This window comes from Salvelinus namaycush, chromosome 33 (assembly GCF_016432855.1).
Source record: "Salvelinus namaycush isolate Seneca chromosome 33, SaNama_1.0, whole genome shotgun sequence".
Taxonomy (NCBI): domain Eukaryota; kingdom Metazoa; phylum Chordata; class Actinopteri; order Salmoniformes; family Salmonidae; genus Salvelinus; species Salvelinus namaycush.
This window is the reverse complement of record NC_052339.1, coordinates 6,351,519-6,372,353: the sequence shown is the minus strand read 5'-3', so window position 1 is coordinate 6,372,353 and position 20,835 is coordinate 6,351,519. Positions and strand designations below refer to the sequence as shown.

At 42.0% G+C, this 20,835-nt stretch overlaps 2 protein-coding genes across 2 annotated transcripts in view; one reads left to right on the top strand and one right to left on the bottom strand.

Annotated features, from left to right (window-relative positions):
- Positions 1–5,273, bottom strand: part of LOC120028062 (LYR motif-containing protein 4B) — a 69,473-nt gene extending 64,200 nt beyond the window's left edge. The window contains exon 1 of the mRNA XM_038973211.1: positions 5,147–5,273. Coding sequence (XP_038829139.1) covers positions 5,147–5,229 — 83 coding nt within the window. The 5' untranslated portion in view covers positions 5,230–5,273. The remainder of the gene's footprint in view (positions 1–5,146) is intronic.
- A 95-nt stretch (positions 5,274–5,368) lies between these two features.
- LOC120028061 (phenylalanine--tRNA ligase, mitochondrial-like) overlaps positions 5,369–20,835 on the top strand; it is a 134,240-nt gene continuing 118,773 nt past the window's right edge. Inside the window, exons 1-2 of the mRNA XM_038973210.1 lie at positions 5,369–5,494; positions 9,630–9,751. The gene's annotated coding sequence lies outside the window, so the exon portion shown is untranslated. The remainder of the gene's footprint in view (positions 5,495–9,629; positions 9,752–20,835) is intronic.

The window sequence follows — 20,835 nt, the reverse complement described above, 5'->3', positions numbered from 1 at the left end:
GTAATCCGACGATGGGTAGTTTATGCGCGCCACAATGTTTGTTTTTTCACGTCAACCAAAGACATAAGACAAGATGAGTTGGGTCTGTTTTTGTGTTGAAGGGGGTGTGTCGTCTACGATCATTCACATCCCTTCATTCACTTCTGGAAGTTTACCTGAAAGATCAGTGAACCATTCCACCTCATAAAATCTTTGGTCTGACAGACGTTTACGTGACACCCAGAATGCATTGTATAACTCAAACCAGCAATGGTTCCCTCAACCAGCATCATGAGGTAGTCACCTGGAATGCATTTCAATTAACAGGTGTACCTTGTTAAAAGTTCATTTGTGGAATTTCTTTCCTTCTTAATGCGTTTGAGCCAATCAGTTGTGTTGTGACATGGTAGGGTGGTATACAGAAGATTTGGTAAAAGACCAAGTCCATATTATGGCAAGAAGAGCTCAAATAAGCAAAGAGAAAAGAACGGCCCATCAATATTTTAAGACATGGTCAATCAACACGGTAAACATCAAGAATTTCGTTAGTTCCTTCAAGTGAAGTCGCAAAAACCATCAATCACTATGATGAAACCGGCTCTCGGGGACTGTCACAGGAAAGGAAGACCCAGAGTTACCTCTGCTGCAAAGGATAAGCTCATTAGAGTTAACTGCACCTCATATCGTGACCCAAATAAATGCTTCAGAGTTCAAGTAACAGACACGTCTCAACATCAACTGATCAGAGGACACTGCGTGAATCAGGCCTTCCTCGTCAAATTGCTGCAAAGAAACCACTACTAAAGGACACCAATAATAAGAAGACTTGCTTGGGCCAAGAAACACAAGCAATGGACATTAGACCTGTGGTAATCTGTCCTTTGGTCTGATGAGTCCAAATTTTAGATTTTTGGTTCCAACTGCCGTGTCTTTGTGAGACGCAGAGTAGGTGGACGGATAATCTTCGCATGTGTGGTTCCCACCAAGAAGCATGGAGGTGGTGGTGTGATGGTGCTTTGCTGGTGACACTGTTGGTGATGTATTTAGAATTCAAGGCACACTTAACTAGCATGGCTACCACAGCATTCTGCGGCAATACACCATCCCATCTGGTTTGCACTTAATGGGACTATCACTTATTTTCCAACAGGACAATAACCCAAAACACACCTTCAGGCTGTGTAAGGACTATTTGACCAAGGAGAGTAATGGAGTGCTGCATCAGACGACCTGGCCTCCACAGTCACCCGAACTCAACCCAATTGAGATGGTTAGGGCTGAGTTGGACCGCAGAGTGAAGGAAAAGCAGCCAACAAGTGCTCAGCATATGTGGGAACTCCTTCAAGACTGTTGGAAAAGCATTCCTCATGAAGCTCGTTGAGAGAAATCCAAGAACATGCAAAGCTGTCGTCAATGCAAAGGGTGGCTACTTTGAAGAAACTAAAATGTTACGATTCGTTTAACACTTTTTTGGTTACTATGCGATTCCATGTGTTACTTTATAGTTTTGACATCATCCATTAGAGGATTTGGCTTTGTGGGTGACCAGTGAAATATACCTGCTGGAGCGCGTGCTACGGGTGGGTGCTGCTATGGTGACCAGTGAGCTGAGATAAGGCGGGGCTTTACCTAGCAAAGACTTGTAGATGACCTGGAGCCAATGGGTTTGGCGATGAGTATGAAGCGAAGGCCAGCCAACGAGAGCATACAGGTCGCAGTGGTGGGTAGTATATGGGGCTTTGGTGACAAAACGGATGGTACTGTGATAGACTGCATCTAAATTTGTTGAGTAGAGTTTTGGAGGCTATTTTGTAAATGACATCGCTGAAGTCGAGGATCGGTAGGATGGTCAGTTTTACAAGGGTATGTTTGGCAGCATGAGTGAAGGATGCTTTGTTGCAAAATAGGAAGCCGATTCTAGATTTAATTTTGGATTGGAGATGCTTAATGTGAGTCTGGAAGGAGGGGGATAACCACGGCAGCTTTCCAATCTTTGGGAATCTCAGATGATACGAAGAGAGGTTGAACAGGCTAGTAATACGGGGTGCAACAATTTCGGCAGATAACTTTAGAAAGAGAGGGTGCAGATTGTCTAGCCCGGCTGATTTGTACAGGTCTAGTTTTCGCAGCTCTTTCAGAACATCAGCTATCTGGATTTGGGTGAAGGAGAAATGGGGAGACTTGGGCGAGTTGCTGTGGGGTTGCAGGGCTGTTGACTGGGGTAGGGGTAGCCAGGTGGAAAGCATGGCCAGCCGTAGAAAAATGCTTATTGAAATTCTCAATTATAGTGGATTTATCGGTGGTGACAGTGTTTCCTAGCCTCAGTGCAGTGGGCAGCTGGGAGGAGGTGCTATTATTCTCCATGGACTTTACAGTGTCCCATAACCTTTTGGAGTTTGTGCTACAGGATGCAAATTTATGTTTGAAAAAGCTAGCCTTAGTTTTCCTAACTGCCTGTGTATATTGGTTCCTAACTTCCCTGAAAAGTTGCATATCACGCGGGCTATTCAGTGCTAATGCAGTACGCCACAGGATGTTTTTGTGCTGGTCAATGGCAGTCAGGTCTGGAGTGAACCAAGGGCTATATCTGTTCCTGGTTCTAAATTTTTTGAATGGGGCATGCTTATTTAAGATGGTGAGGAAGGCACATTTAAAGAATAACCAGGCATCCTCTACTGATGGGATGAGGTTAATATCCTTCCAGGATACCCGGGCCAGGTCTATTAGAAAGGCCTGTCCGCTGAAGTGTTTTAGGGAGCATTTGACAGTGATGAGAGATGGTCGTTTGACTGCAGACCCATTACGGATGCAGGGAACAAGGCAGTGATCGCTGAGATCTTGGTAAAGAAGACAGCAGAGATGTATTTGGAGGGCAAGTTGGCTAGGATGATATCTATGATGGTGCCCGTGTTTACAGATTTGGGGTTGTACCTGGCAGGTTCAGAAAAGCAATGGACAAGGTATATTGACATTAGGGAGAGGCATAGCGTAGCCTAGTGATCATAGGAGTCCAGGGAGTAGTTAGGCTGGCGACACGGCAATTCAGACAGCTAGCAGGCCAGGGCTAGCAAGCTAGAAGAAGGGCCGTAGAGGGACATCGCGACGGAAGAAGTCCGTTATAGCCTCCTCGTGTTGTTACGTCGGTAGTCCAGTCGTGATGGATTAGTAGGGTTCCGTGTAGTAAAGGGGTCCAGTCCAATTTGCAGAATATGTATAGTGGCCCAAGAAATTGGCCGATGGATCTCTTCAGCTAACAGTCCAATATAATCTAGACAGCTAGCGGGCCGCGGCTAGCAGATGGGCATTCAAGGGACATCGCGACGGAGGGGCCTGTTGAAGAAAATAAAACCCTCGGGCAGATTACGTCGTAGGTCCAGCCGTGATAAGCAGGGCTCCGTGTAGTAAAAGGGGTCCTGGCTAATTGGCAAAATAGGTATAGTGGCCCAAGAAATTGACCGATGGACCTATTCAGGTAACAGCACACTCATAAGACTATATATACACACAAACATTCACATTATGGGCAATTCCAAGGTAACATAATTATGGTTTGACTCAGTTTTTTCACTTTAAATTGTATGTCAAACAAAAACAAACCATACAACTCTATGCACAAGGACTACTTTAAATTTACTGTGAAAACTGTTGGTCACACCAGATACTGACTGGTTTTCTGTTCCACGCCCCTACCTTTTTTTAAGGTATCTGTTACCAGATGCATTTCTGTATTCCCAGTCATGTGAAATCCATAGATTAGGGCCTAATGTATGTTTCAATTGACTGATTCCCTTACATTAACTGTAAGTTTGCCCAGACAATTTTTACACGCTTCAACACTCGGCGGTAACGTTCTGTGAGCTTGTGTAGCCTACTACTTCGCGACTGAACCGTTGTTGCGCCTAGAAGTTTCCACTTCACAATAACAGCACTTACAGTTGACAGAGGCAGCTCCAGCAGGGCAGAAATTGGACTAACTGACTTGTTGGAAAGGTCTTCAGTAAGGCCATTCTATTGCCAGTGTTTGTCTATGGAGATTGCATGGCTGAAAAAGCCAAATCCACTCAACTGAAGGGGTGTCCACATACTTTGGTATATATTGTGTATGTTAACAATATGACCACCTTACTTTAAATGAATTGGCTTTGCATCCTGTATTTATTTTATATTCTGTACATACCAATTCGGATATTTAGTGCCCAATTGACATAGAATAAAACTTTGTATACTATTTTAATTGTTTAACATTTTTACAAGATATGTTAATATGAACCACCCAATCTTTTATTATTAGTCTTAAATTACTGTAAATATGTATTCCGTACTGCCTTATTCGCATATTAAGTACATTTTAATTGAATCATCTGTGTTTGACATCAACCCTAAAAATGTAATAACAATATAAACCGCCCTATCTTGATATATTGGACAAAAAGCGGTGAATTTAAGATTCAAGACAGGTGATTTGGTGCCATTATTGACCAGGGATTAGCATTGACTAGGGATTAGCATTGACCAGTTCGCGACCCTTTCCGATCACTTGAACATAACACCCCATCACAAATTATTACATCTGTATCCCAATAAACGGTATGCTTTCCCGAATCGTAGTGCGAGGACCACACACCATATTATAGTGACTCCAAGTTTACTTCGATATTATGGTTATTATATCAATATTTACACAATGGCGTTTCCACCGCCATTTTCGCATTCTGAATTTTACCGACAAAAACGTCACCATGTCTAACCAACAAATCTGTCGGCATTTATAAAAATGTTGCGAAACTTCCGGTTTCCGTCACTTTAATACAGAATGACCAGAGACGTACATGATTACTAATATGTGATGACTTTACAAGCACGTTTATGGAAACGTGGTTTCTGTTTACGTCTATTCTATGAGGCCAGCCTGAACTCTTGAAGTACTATAGCCAGGCTATGGCCAAAGGTGCTAAACAGCCCAACCCCGACTAAACGATTTGAAGTTAAATCACATTAATATAAATCCGTTTTCTGTTGAAGTCTAATTTCATTCCTGCACAACCAAATCTTTCATTCCTGCACAACACAATCTATCAGAATGTTGACCAGCAATGGCAATGAGACCATTTAAACAATATCTATCGCTAGCTAGAACACAGACAATAGGAAACAGCAATGCTTTTACCTGTAATTATAAGAGGGAAATTTATTGCTTTCTTTCATAAGCTTGCGATACAGAGAAAGCACCTGGGATGTAGACGCTGCCATCTTGGAAACAACGCGCCGACCGTCGTTCGTGCTCAGGACCTCGATTAAATGTAGTTAGTGAGCGCCAGTATAAAATCACACGTTTCAGTTTTGCTTTAGAAAGCCTCTAAGATTGATGACCATAACAAAGTATTATAAAGATACGAAAATTACTATATTTTATGACAAATATACTTTTTTTTTTTCAAAACGGTAAATATTTCTTATTTTTACAGGCATATTTTCGGTCTTCTCAAAACAATCCACCGTTCCACAGTGGTACAAGGTGAGCTAACTTTCAGCTGTGCTTTTTGTAATGTTCTTGTGTTTTTCCACACAAATTTCTTCTTTGTAAATGACCAACACTGCCGCGTCTGAGTTTTAGTACATTGGCATTGTCAAATGATTCAACCTTCCAGAACACCCCATTCATAATCATAAACCAGATAGCTGTGCTTCTATGGTTAGCATTGCGGTTAGCTTTACGAAAACCGTTGTAACGAATAGACTAACTAGTTTGCAAGAGTTAGTTCCAGTCTATGTTATTGCATTTCTTGTTAATGTCAGGAACAGGTCAAGTGAACAACTGTAAACACCTTTTTAGGCATTCATATCTTCCTACTGTAGCTAGCGATCACCTGCAACGCTGGTATTGTAGAGTAGGAATGGGTTTTCTTGAAATAGATAACCACACACTTGCCCTATATAGTACGCCAAATTCATGATGGTAATCATTTACATTTTGATATTGTCTTTTAAAGGGGCAATCAGCAGTTAACTACAACCATTTTTGGACTTATAAATTAATGATATGTACCCATTGATTCTTGAAGAATATAACTTTCAATGCCTCGTGAGCTTAGTTCAACTGTCTTATCCCATCAGAAACACAGATATTATCTTGTTTTACTCCAATGTTTGTAAACAAAGTACATGTAAACAAATGCTGTATAGGCTCAAAACATGGTTAAAACTTTTATATCATGGCTGGTCAGTCCCATAGCTCTGTCTTTGATTTTGTGAGTGGTTACATTTCTCCAGCCCCATCCCACCATTTTTTTTCTTCTTTTTACAGAAACAGGCGGGGATAGAGTTGATCGTTTCATCTGCAGATTGCTGGTTTAATGTACATGTTTATTATGAATTTGACGTACTATTTAGGGCTTACACTTCCTCTCTGTCACACATGACCTTCCCATGAACTGGTTATTCAACAAGACAATGTTGTATTTTCACCAGTCATAACGCATGACCCATGCCTATACATTTCATGCATTGGTCAGAAATATAAATAACCCCCAAGCACTCTGCTTGATATCTCATGTTGGTTTACTGTCACAGTCTAAGGTTAAGTCATTTAAATTAGGCCTATTTAATGAATAGGCTATCCCTTGAATTATAAGAATATGACATAATTTGATTAGCTATCTAAGCGGTACACAAAGTTGAAGTTGGAAGATTACATACACCTTAGCCAAATACATTTAAACTCAGTTTCACAATTCCTGACATTTGATCCTAGTAAAGATTCACTGTCTTAGGTCAGTTCGGATCACCACTTTATTTTAAGAATGTGAAATGTAAGAATAATAGTACAGTGATTTATTTCAGCTTTTATTTATTTCATCACATTCCCAGTGGGTCAGAACTATACCTACACTCAATTAGTATTTGGTAGCATTGCTTTTAAATTGTTTAACTTAGGTCAAATGTTTCAGGTAGCCTTCCACAGGCTTCCCACAATAAGTTGGGTGAATTTTGGCCCATTCCTCCTGACAGCGCTGGTGTAACTGAGTCAGGTTTGTAGGCCTCCTTGCTCGCACACGCTTTTTCAGTTCTGCCCACAAATCTTCTATAGGTTTGAGGTCAGGGCTTTGTGATTGCCAATCCAACACCTTGACTTTGTTGTTCTCAAGTGATTTTGCCACAACTTTGGAAGTATGCTTGGGGTCATTGTCAATTTGGAAGACCCATTTGCGACCAAGTTTTAACTTTCTGACTGATGTTGCTTCAATATATCTACATCATTTTCCTTCCTCATGATGCTGCCACCCCCGCGCTTCATGGTTGGGATGATGTTCTTTGGCTTGCAAGCCTCCCTCTTTTTCCTCCAAATATAGCGATGGTCATTATGGCCAAACAGTTCTATTTTTGTTTCATCAGACCAGAGGACATTTCTCCAAAGAGTACGATCTTTGTCCCCATGTGTCCCCTTGTTTGTTCTTAGTCCTTCCTCTATTTCTGTTGTCCATCCAGTTTGATTTCCACTTGTAACTGTGCTATTTCACAAAAGCTCCGCATCTATACACATTTCACAGATCCCGTATGCCCTACATTGTTTATCTTGTTATTAGTCCCACCCTTCAGCTCCACTCAACCCTTCCCATCTATCTTCCAACATCATCCATTTCGGATTTTTATTTGCCATATATTTTTCAACTGTGCTGTGATGCTTCACAAAAGATTTGAATCTTCCTATTCTCATAGCTTCTGACCAGATGTGTCAACATTGGTCTATTTTTATATTAAATCCATGGACTACATTAACGCACAATACATCCAGTAGGACGGCAGATGTGGCTGTTACTTTTAGAATATAATATTTATTTTAGCCTGGAATCCATGGTGGAACAGAGCATATCAGCTGTCTTTAACAACATCCATATGCACAGAAATTCTTCCTTCAAAGTACCCAACCAGCCATCCTGCTGTCACGACTTATCGACTTACTAGTGACATATCACAACTTAATTGGCTCAAGACTTAAGCCTTTGAAACTCTCTTATTGTTGGTTTGACACCAAAAAAAATCCCAAAATCACATTGACAGTAGCATCAATTACTAACGCAGAGTGTAAGTAACACTGACAAAAGTGGCATACTCAATCAAGTCTCTTGGTTGGCTTTCTGGGTTCTGTCCATCTCTTCTATTCAACTTGACCAATGCAGGTGTTCCCTCACAAATAAATCCTAGGTATTCAACAAGAAGACCTAAACATTTTTGCATTCATCATTTATACCTTGTTTTTTCACAGTGGCGGAACGGGCCAATGGAGTAAATTGATTAATCGTTCACAGGTCCAATTAAGGTGGGAAAATAAGAGCCCAGAGTTCAGATGTCAGGCAGGGAAAAAAGGCAATCTCCAAACAATGACTGATAATGCTACTGAACAGCCAAATCAATGAGGAAGGATTTCACCCACTCATTTAATTTAGTTATTTTTTATTGTGATCTCAATCACAAATATTTTAGCTATTGATTGTCAATAGTCATTTCCATGCATTGTTGTTTCATTAGAAACACTCACGTTTGTGGCGCAGCGGTCTAAGGCAGATCCGGGTTCGATCCCGGGCCCATGAGGTGGCGCACAATTGGCCCAGAATCGTTCAGGGAGGGTTTGGCCAGCTGAGATGTCCTTGTCCCATCGCGCTCTAGCGACTCCTTGTGGTTGTACGGTGTTCCCTCCAACATGTTGGTGAGGCGGGCTTCCTGGCATATCCTAGGTTCTGGGCCTGAGTAGCAGGCAGTTTAATTTGGGCACGCTTTTCATCCAAAATCCAGATTGCTGCCCCCTACCCTAGTGAAGTTAAAAGTTAATTTGTGGAATTTCTTTCCTTCTTAATGCATTTGAGCTAATCATTTGTGTTGTAAATAAGAATTTGTTCTTAACTGACTTGACTAGTTAAATGAAGGTTATATGAAAAAAGCCAACTATACACCCAAAATTCCAACTCTCTCCTTCTTCAGTACCAGGTAGCACCTTTGCTTGCTCGCTGACTGACTAGCTGAGCTCCAGTTAGTGCGGAGCGGGAGCGATGATCACTCAAGCCACCCTTTATCGAGTCTGACCGCATGGGAGAGCCATAACGGCTGGTCTGCAGCCACTTCAGAAGACGAGTCATTCAGGAGTGGAGTCTCCTATTGATTTCCTATGGGGCCCTTCTTACCCTCTGACATGGTGGGTCTCGCGGTTAGTGAGGCATTCGGACCAAGAGATGTGGCGCCGTTAGAGTTTGCGTGGGTGGGTGGTTTGGGTATGTGTGTGGACATTACTGCTTCTTTTCTAAAAAGCAATGAGAAATGGTCATCCCACTCCCTCGTAAAATTAATAAGGAGTGAAAAGAGAAATTGGTAGGAAATGTTGGTTTTCTAATTCCTATATAGCAGATATATTTGTTGCCGTTTAATGGTTATATTAACCTGCTCCACTCACTGTGTCAAATCAGTCAACTGAAATCTCAAACTGATGCTAGGCCTGACTCCTCTCCCCTCCATAGTATATTATGGACTTGTTGCTTGGCTTTGGGGTGAATCCATGGTCTCCTCCCCCCAGCACTGAGGTGGTCGCTCTCCGCTCCGCTCCGCCTGACAAAACAAGGCCTTTGATCCATCAATGTATTTATTTTTTGTCTCATGTGCAGGCGGCCGGAAGGATCCAGGCCAGTGGGTGACCGGAACTGAAACACAACTATACCCTCTTCCTCGCTCCTCTCATCCCACAGATCGTGAGCCCAAAGTCTTCCGTACCATTCACCCTGGAGAGGTAGGTACCTGACATGGTGTTTTGCCTGTGTTGAACATTGTATTGACGTCGTTGTTTTGTTGTTTTCGTTTTTTACTTGGTGCACTCTCATAGCACTGCAGATGCAGTTACCTGTTAGGTATGAGGGTGTGTGACTTGATGGACGATGATGATTTTATTACTTAAAGGGGCAATCTGCAGTTCAAACAAAACAATAACAAAGCGGTTGCCGGCCACCCTGCCTCTGTTTTGGTAAAGAGTTGAGGGATGGGCCTGGAGAAATGTAACCACTCTCGAATTCATAGACAGAGTTATGGATGGACTGACCATCGACGTGATCAAAATTTTAGTTTAAACCATGTTTTTAGGCTATACAGTGTTTGTTTACAATGACATTGTTTACAAATAGTGGAGTAAAATATGCTTATTTGGGGTTCTGATGGGTTACGACAGTTGAATTAAGCTCATAAAGTGTTTGTTGTATATGTTATATTCTCCTAGAATCAATCGGTATACAGTGCTTTCAGAAAGTATTCAGACCCTGTGACGTTTTCCACTTTTTGTTATGTTAGTCTTATTCTAAAATTTATTAAATAGATATTTTCCCCTCATCAATCTACACACAAAACCCCAAAATGATAAATCAAAAATAGTTTTTTTAAGTATCACATTTACATAAGTATTCAGACCCTTTACTTAGTACTTTGTTGAAGCACATTTGGGATTACAGCCTCTAATCATTTTGGGTTTGATGCTAACAGCTTGGCACACCTGTATTTGGGGAGTTTCTTCCATTCTTCTCTGCAGATCCTCTCAAGTTCTGTCAGGTTGGATGGGCAGCGTCGCTGCACAGCTATTTTCAGGTCACCAGAGATGTTCGATCGGGTTCAAGTCCGGACTCTGGCTGGGCCACTCAAGGATATTTAGAGATCTGTCCCAAAGCCACCCCTGCATTGTCTTGGCTGTGTGCTGAGGGTTGTTGTCCTGTTGGAAGGTGAACCTTCACCCTAGTCTGAGGTCCTGATCAACCTGGAGCAGGTTTTTTATCAAGGATCTCTATGTACTTAGCTCGGTTCATCTTTCCCTCCTGATAGTCTCCCAGTCCCTGCTGCTGAAAAACATCCCCACAGCATGATGCTGCCACCAGCATGCTTCACCGTTTGGATGGTGCCAGGTTTCCTCCAGAAGTGACGCTTGGCATTTAGGCCAAAGAGTTCAATCTTGGTTTCATCAGACCAGAGAATCTTGTTTCTCATGGTCTGAGAGTGTTTAGGTTCCTTTTGGAAACTCCAAACGGGTTGTCATATGCATTTTACTGAGGAGTTGTTTCCGTCTGGCCACTCTACCATAAAGGCATTATTGGTGGAGTGCTGCAGAGATGGTTGTCCTTCTGGAAGGTTCTTCCATCTCCACAAAGGAACTCTGGAGCTCTGTCACTGTGACCGTCGGGTTCTTGGTCACCTCCCTGTCCAAGGCCCTCTCCCCTTATTGCTTAGTTTGGCCAGGTGGCCAGCTCTAGGAAGAGTCTTGGTGGTTCCAAACTTCTTCTATTTAAGAATGATGGAGGCCACTGTGTTCTTGGGGACTTTCAATGCTGCAGAAATGTTTTGGTACCCTTCCCGAGATCTGTGCCTTGACACAATCTTGTCTCGGAGCTCTACGGACAATTACTTCAACCTCATGGCTTGGTTTTTGCTCTGACATACACTGTCAACTGTGGGACCTTTATAAAGACCGGTGTGTGTGCCTTTCCAAATCATGTCCAATCAATTGAATATACTCCAGGTGCACTCTAATCAAGTTGTAGAAACATCTCAAGGATGATCAGTGGAAACAGGATGCTCCTAAACTCAATTTCGAGTCTCATAGCAAAGGGTCTGAATACTTATGTAAATTAGGTATTTCTGTTTTTAATTTGAAATACTATTTTTATATTTTCTTTTATGCTTTTTTCACTTTTTCATTATGGGGTATTGTGTGTAAATTAATGAGGGAAAAAATGTTTTTAATAAATGTTTGAATAAAGATGTATCATAACAATGTGGAAAAAGTCAAGGGGTCTGAATACTTTCCTAATGCACTGTATTATTGAAAAAATCAATATGTATAGCAAATGAAGATTGCCCCTTTTTTAATGTGTAGTTAGTCACTTGACCCTTCCGTGCTCTTACACTTCTAGTATCCCCAAAAAGGACATTAATAGGAAGAGGCACAACATTATGTCAACACAAATAAAAAGTTGCTCCAATGTTAGGCCAACAATGGTTGTGGTGGAATTTTATTCTCCCAATACAATATTGGAGGATTTATTTCAAAATATCAACATTGGTCCGTGATAATTTATGCACACATATAATGCAATAGTACAGACAAGCTGCATAATTCAGTTGCGTAATTGTTTATTTCTGTGCATTTGAAACTAGATTTTTGTTGTATTTGTATGCTTTAATAACAACCGCTTTTTACGCTGTCAAAATGTCCCCTTACTACCTCATCATTGCTTTGCGAAAACGGCTGCATTAAAGGGATGGATCCCTGCACTGTTACGTGATTCTTATACTTTCTATTTGCATTGCTATAGGCTTCAAAAATGCTAGCCAGAAGATGCTGGGCATGACTAAATAACTAGCCAACAATCTTTAAAATCCGGTTTAGATTAAATGAAGGCCTACCTAAGGTGTTTAAGTGGAAAATGTGCATGAACAAAAATAGTGAACTCTCCCTTTTTTAAAGCAGTTCACCTGCTTACAGCAGGAGCGCCTAGAGCAGGACTCTCCAGTCCTGTGGGTTTTCACTCCAACCCCAGTTGTAGCTAACCTGATTTCAGTTTATCAACCAGCTAATTATTAGAATCAGCTGCACTAGATTAGGGTTGGAGCGAAAACCTACACGGTTGGAGAGCCCTGGCCTAGAGTCTATTTTGAGGTCTGAGAGAGATCCGGTTATTAGTTCACCCAAGTCTCTTACCACAAATAAACAAGTCCATCTTCGCTCCGTTGCCCCTTGGCGGTGCATCAGTCAGATGAGCTTGACGTCAGCCCAGATTGGAGGAGAAGAAGAGATTGCCATTGAAATGTTTATTACGGCACATTTGTTTGGCAGGCCATTAGGCGGCGTCTTGCCCTCCTATAAATCTTCACTCACATGATTATCACTGGAGAGCATGTCTTTCCCTGGGAATCGAGGACCTCTCTTTAAGAAATCATAGCCACCAGTCAGATTGTCCCAGTCCAATGATGAGAGGGGGGAAAGCAAGGAATTGAAAATAACAGAGAGAGTGCAAAACAATCAAGATGGGCTTCCTTATGAAGAAATATAATCCATCCAAATAAGGATTGATACAACCTGCCCGCAGTGCCTTCAGGTAAGGGAGGTCATTGTGAACGGAAGCAAACAAACTCAATCAACAGCTAAAACGGGACTAACCACTTCATTCCCAGGGAAAGCGGAAAACAAAACAAATCGGCCCCTGGCAAAAAAAAACATTATTAGGCTGCATAGAAAACAACAAAACTTCAGCAACCATGCACCAACACATGCCCTCTCCTGTCAGCAATCGATAGTGAGGCATTAGCATTTTGGAGATCTAGCCTAGAAATTAGGTATGACCTAAGGGTATTGGTTTTTAGAAGGCAGCCAATAGCCATGCATTATGACCATGGCTACCACCTCAATCCATATCCAAAGGGACCTCGATGAAGCAGAAGCCTCAGAGGCCATGCAACACCTCTTTCATCATGGGGACCATAGACCTGGGCTACTAACGTAATTATACTTTGTACATTACAGTTTTACAGGGCTGTAGGCAGTTTTGAGTGCTATTCCCATGAGTGTAACTGTGTTGCAGAGAACCTTAATCACTTTTTGGGGAGGGGAGTGTTTGGAAAGACGTGAGTAAACACATTAGCTGGCAATCCCTGGGTAATGACCTTGTGTGCAGGGTTGTAGCATTTGCTTGGCTGTCACCGAGATAAATTAGCCGTTGTGATAATTGTTGGAAATTGCCAGAGATGCACTGCGGCAAGGGGGGGGTGTCTCAAATTGCCTAGTCCAACTCCAAGAAAGGACAGTTGGCTCCATATTCATGTTCTTAAAGGTAGACAACTAAATAAAACAAGCAGCATTGCAGATATTGCGATGAACGAGAAGCAAGACTTCGCTATCACTGTCACACGCAGTATCTGCACAGGTTCGCTTCGCGCTGTTACAGCGTGTTAGGTATGGGACAATAACAGTGGAGACGTCTACCCTTGCGCTTCAATGGTCTTAGTTGTTGCGGAAATTGACCCACTATGCTGTTTACTCTGTGCATCTACGTCATATCCCTGAGTCATTTTAAGCTAATGTATTGACGCTCACCATGATCGAGAGTAATGCAAATTCCCATTCTATGCAAAGACATGTAAGAGAATAGGACCTTGATTTTGCCAAGGTTCTCAGGGAGTTGTGGTAAAAGGAATTTAAGCTAATTAAACCTAAGTCAGTAAAGTAGGCCTAAACGAATCTAAATGTACTCCGTTGTCTCTTCTCATACTATCGCAGTAGGCTTCAAGGTCTTGATCGCTGATCGGCCAAGCTCTCTAGAGGTTGTGGTTCTACGGCCTTTCTCTTTTAATTTGAACCTAAACCACAAACTGTTACTTAACCTAAAACTATGCACAGTTTCCAATGTTTTGCTCTCACTGGGATCAATGGATTTCTAAGTATTATTTTGCTGGCTTGTGGTAGACAACATCTGCAGTACATTAGATTTTAATTAGCAAACCACTACTGGGTTGTTGCCTGTTTTGTACTAGTTTGGAACACATACTGCACTGACTGTTTGAAGTGTTACAGTTCTGTTGCCGTGCGACATTACTGTTTTGGCCACAGCAACACTTTTCTTCCCCACCTAATATTACCCGGGATGTGGAACAAATTCCTCAGAAGCATGCTTTCGTAATCCTTTATGGTCGCTATATTATCTTAAGAGCAAGTCTCTCCTCTCTCTGGTCTATGGTGACGTCTCGGTTGGTGTCCCCCATTTTGCTCAGCAAAGCTCTTCCTGAGCCCCGCAGCACCAAACCTTTGCCCGCAAACAGAGCCACACACACACTTGCACAGCCCAGAGAGCCAGCTGCCATATGATATAACATAGAAACGCAAAACACACACACCCTATGTTATGCACATGGCATACATCTTGATGTAAACAGTGTGACCTACATGCATGCCTATGTGTATACAACACATGTTCTATGAGACACACGTACTGTACACACACAACGCAATATACGACTTGGATGGGGTGCGCTCCATGTATTTATTTAAAAGCTTATCTAACACGTATCCTGGCTTAAATACATGATTCAACAATCTATTACAGCCCTTAAAGGGATCATGTTATGTTGTCTGTCACGGTTTCTGCTCAAGCTCTCATAAAACCATAAACTCTTAATTGTATTACTACCTTTTTTAGATTAGACCATGTTAAGCGATAAGTGAGCAAATGGCTTTTGTGATTTGCCAAGTCATCCATTCTAGCTCATTGCACACTCTGACCTGTTGTAATTTGGTAACTGGCAAATGACAGTGGAGCTCCTATAAATATTAGCATAGCTTAGTTCTGGTCTTAGCTGATTCACATTGAGATTAAACCTGACTGATATGGATTGAGACTTAATTTGACTGACCTGAACTTCTTTGAGAGTGATGAAGTTTGAGGACATGTTTGACAACTGGCTTCCAAACAGGTCATAGAGCACCACAGTGTGAGTCATAATACCCATAACCTCGTGGTCAAACAGGGAAATGGTTCCAATCGTTTTTCCACCATTCATTTTTCCCATCGGGGATTTTAGAAATGCTTAAAATAAGGGCTGCGTTTCGTGTACGCTTACCCTGGCGTGACATTGTGATAACCGTGTAAATCTCTCTAAGACGAGGTGACTTTTATCAATATATTCGGCTGTATTTACCCCCCCAAAAATGAAATGCTAACGTGGCTATCATAAAGAACTACAAATACCATGATGATCTGAACAAGACTGCCGAATCGAGGCAAAGGTAAGAATCTCTGGATTAACTATCTAATGTTAGCTACATGTAGTATTTTATAAATTCCCTACATTTCTTTAAATAGACAATTCTATGAACTGTCTTGTGCAAAATCAATTAATTGACACTACCTGTTCGCAAAGGTGTCAGCGAGAGATGATATGCAGGAGCTTGCAGGGATTTGTAGCTTTGCATGATGTCTACTTTGATGCTAATTAGCATTTTCAAATCTAAGCGTAAATGGAGCTGAATATATTGATAAAAGTCACCTTGTCCGGGAGAGATTTACATGATTATCAAAATGTCACGCCAGGATAAGCCTACACGAAACACAGCCCTTATTTTAAGTGTTTCTAATCCCCTATGGACAAATGAATGGTGGAAAATTGATTGGAACCATTTTCCTGTTGGACCTCTAGGTTTTATGGGTACTATGACACCTCCACTGTGGGGCTCTATAGGTCCTGAAAGTCACGGGCATGGGTAGGGCTCGGGCATAAAATCCATGCCCATGCAAGGCTCTAGTCCTGGGAGACAAACTCGGTTTTCCACCGTTTCATTTCAGGGAGAAGTTTTAGCGCTCACAAGATCAGAGTCTTACCAAGGGATGAACTGTAGCACTTTAAGCTTAAGGGTACGGTTGTTTTTCAAAGACAGGTTTTCTTTTCCGATAGATATCCACATGTCATGAAAAGTGAATTTGGAGTTAAAAGGAAGCATCGGATAATTGCAGCTTTGCTCCAACTTTGATTAAAAAGAGGCGATGTAATACAGATCTCTGTGCTGTGTGGGCTCCCGTTGTAGTGTTCAGTGGGTCTTTCACACAAAAGGTTCTCAAGGTTGTTGTAGTTAGAAGTTGAAATGTTGGCTAAGCGGTCGCTGGTTAGAGCCTGCAAAGAATTGTTCACAATTTTTCTGCATTAGAAAGCAGGCTGTCAGTATGTTCCAGTGGTGTAAAGAACGTACATTTTAAAAACAAGAAAATGGTACCGTCTGGTTTGCTTAATATAAGGAATTTGAAATTATGTTTACGTGTACTTTTACTTCTGATACATCATTTTATTTTAGCAATTACATTTACTTTTGATACTTAAGTATATTTAAAACCAAATACTTTTAGACTTTTACTCAAATAGTATTTTACTGGGTGACTTTCACTTTTACTTGAGTCATTTTCTATTAAGGTATCTTTACTTTTACTCAAGTATGACAATTGGGTACTTTTTCCATCACTAGTATGTTCCATATACAGTTGCGGACAAATATATTGGCGCCCTTGCACTTTCCTTAAATAATTCCCTATTTCTTCTAAAATAAGTTGAAATTGAAAACCTTTTTAATCTCCACCTTGTTATAGGATTTTTCAACATTGCAGAATCAATTACATTTTTGTAAACTTAAGTTTACAATTTTTTATTTAGAAAAAAAACCATGACATGGACAAATGTATTGGCACCCCAGAGCTAGTACTTGGGACGGAGACCAAAAGTTGATTTCTTTCAATTTCATCTTATTTTAGAAGAAATATAATTCCCTATAAGAAAAGTGCAATACATTTGGCTGCAACTGTCTGTTGCAATGGGACCAAATGAGTCAACAAAAAGCCCAAGCATGACCATTGATAGATGGGTTCTCATGAAAAGCCTCACTCTAGAGCTTGTGCAGGGTTGTACACACACGCACCATCTTACTGCATGACAATAGCTGAAGACAATGCGCTGTGATGAATGGGCAGTTCAATATATCCTGTCTCCCTGTGGGGCGTGCCTGAACTTGCCCAAGCCCTAAACTTTTGTAACACCAACCTTCTTTGCAATGGCGGTCTGTTCCACTCTTTTTGATCCCCCGTAGCATTCATTTCTGAACAGAGAAGCAGTATGTTTTCTCACTGGTGATCAATTCAAATTTGAAGGGTTGGCGGTGTGCAACAACCTTTCAGTGACAGCGTGCAGATGCAGGTGTCAGTGAATTAACGGCTTGGGCATCGCAGACACGTCAATTCACTGACACCTGCATCTGGACGCTGACACTGAAAGGTTGTTGTACACGTCCAACCCCGGTCCCTGCTAGTATTAGTACACCCACGCACTTCCACCAACACAGGTGGTCTCAGCTCCCTCACTGTTTCTGCTATTTTAGTGTTCCCTCTGTCTATACAACCCTTCAGTGTCTTTCACAGATGGCACAACCAGTGTGTTTTCTCAGTCAGCTTCCCAGGCAAGGATTTGGAAATGTACCCCCCAAAAAATGCTGTACCCACATTTACCAGGGCTGTGATGATACCAGAATTACAATCCATTACAAAAAAGAGAACACGAAGCAGACCGAACCCTGTGTTCCTTTGAAATCCTGCTGTATGTAAAATATTGTGTGACGTAGCTTGAAAAAAGTAAACAAATGTGACTGGAACAACAAATACCTGACCTACCCGATATATTTCCATGTTTTGTATTTCACTAAGGGAATAATACAAGTATGTTATAATGCCAGTGCATACATACTGGAATGAGCGCTTGATTGAATTGATTGCTCAGTATAGGGTGTCCACCAACTCTGCTCAGAGTGGGTGAAAATGCGCTTTGGTGATGAAAGATGAGTTCAGCGGGAAAGTGAGCCTGTCAGGTAGCATTTATAAGCGCACGGCATCACGTCAGCTATGCTGGATAATGTGCGATGTTTCTTATTTTGTACCACTTCTTTTCTCTGGCCATTTATTTAGTCGCCGTAATTTTGGCCGTCCTACAAGGGTAAAAACTCCAATAACTTTTTTCTTATGATTTTTTATGATCTAGACATGAGGTTTGGACCATTGGTTTTCTTAGAGGATTATCTACACAATTCACTTTACCCATTGGTCAACATATAGGTTTTTGATTGGACACCCTCCCTACTCAGTATCCCTTAAGAGTAGAATTTCGCCTGAATTCACAACTTCCATTCAAAAACAAATGCCTAGGTGCTGTCTTACGCTTCTGTTTTTTTTGTATAGAAATCACAAACAAACCTGCAGGGGACCCTCAATACCAACTATCTGACACCTTGATCTTGTACGTGACATAGTTGAATGAGCTGAGAATCCTGGAATAGTCCCTGAGCAGCAGACTACAAACCAACCCTGCCTGCAGAGTCTCAAATGGCTTCTCAAAAGGAGAGCTGCCTGCCGCCTTGTGAATCAGCCCTTTTTAAATTCACTTGTTTTGTCCCAAGAGGAATCAAGTTGTGTTTGCCTCTGTCAACCCTGACATGCAGTCTTGGGGAAGAAGTCTAGTCTATTTCCTTCCACAATGACACGCCCCAGGGAAGTGTAATCTCTATTCCCACTACAGTACACAACATCACCTTGCTCACCATGACCCTGTATTCAATGTCCATCACTTATAAAGGCTCGACAGCACAGTGGCAAGATGAACCACACATATAAACTTTGCATATATGAACCACACATATGGAAAGTGTGTAGTAAGCATACTGGATAATTGTTTTGTGGCAGTTGTGTTAATGTTATGTTAGCGTTATTTCATCAGATCTGGCGGTTGATGGAGACTGGACAAATAGAGCCAATGCAAATAGAATATGTTTGCCCCCCCAAGGGTGAGTAGGATAGAGACTGGCTTTGATGGTGTGGGGTTGAATATATGTGGTGGGAGTGAAGAGTCCAGCCTCCACACATTTCTCAGCCACCCGTAAAAATGTACCTTGTTTGTGCTGTCGTCGCTCACAACTCCCGCTCTGGCTCCAGACAATTGCTGTGTGCTGCGCTTCTCCAGGGGAAAGACAGGTCATTGTATTGTATTTTTGTCCCTGGCATTGCAGGTTTAATCTAATATCATGAGTCAAAACATGCTTTGTCCTCTCTCCGTTAAGGTCGTAGAAACAGTGACATTGAACTCCCTTTATTTAACTCGGCAAGTCAGTTAAGAACAATTTTCTTATTTACAATGATGGCCTACCACGGCCAAACCCTTAACCCTGCCGACGCAGGGCCAATTGTGCACAGGAAGCAGTGTTCTCACCATGGCATGGGTGGAGCGCCATCCATGCGTGCGTGAGTGAGAGATCGGAGTGGAGATATCCCTTCCAGTCTGGTGGTACAAGGTCTGCCTGTGGGGAGAGAGAGGAGTAGGTACCACCTGTTACTGGCCCGGCCCAAGGGCTGCATGCCCTGGCCTAGTGCCCAGGCGTGAACTCCACGGACGCTATGAGGTCTCCTCGACTCGCGGTTGCCTGTATCAGTGGCCAGCTCATCAGTCTACCACGTTCCTCACTGTGTGTGCAGTCAGGAGGCATTAACCATGGGGCAGTTTGCTCTTGCTTTCCCAAAGCCGCTCGACCAACATGCCACCTGAGTTGGGAAGGAGCAGTGCTTCCCTGTTATTTCTGACTTTTATTTGAAATCAAAATAGTGTAGTAGTGGCAACAGTACCAGGTAAGAAAGGGATTTAGCTGAGGGTAAAGGAACACTCCACCCAAAAATTGTATTTTGGTATTTTTTTCTATTTCTGTATTTTGAAAGCTATATCTCTTAAACTTGATTGCTGACATGCAAAACATTTTGGGACTATATCAACAATGGACTAATGAAACCCATACCAAAAGACAGTTTTTTTTGGTAAGGTAAGCTAAATACTAGTGTGAAGACTCTACGTCACTGTGTCTCACCATGCCATCATTGAATACGTTGATATTTTTAGCAGCTAGCATCGAGTTATGTGCTACTTCTTCTGCAATATCGAACACTTTCCATGTATAATGTCTCTTTCAACGTCAGCGACTTCGAAGGGCAGCAGGGTTTTGACGCATGTCGTTCTGTGCCATGGCCTCATTGACAAGTTATTACCTCATTGACCTTGGGTGGCGTTTTGTCTCTCATTCATTCCTGCCATGGCCCTCGGAGGATGGCATGATGCCACGGTTTGCCACCCCTACGGACTGCAGCTGCTGATTTATAGCCACTGTCCCCCGAGTACCAGTTTTATAGGGTGAAATCCAACCTCCAAATACTACGAGGCGCCAGCGAGTCTCTGAACCACATAATTGATTGGATCGCCTTTGCACTTGATTTTGTTTAC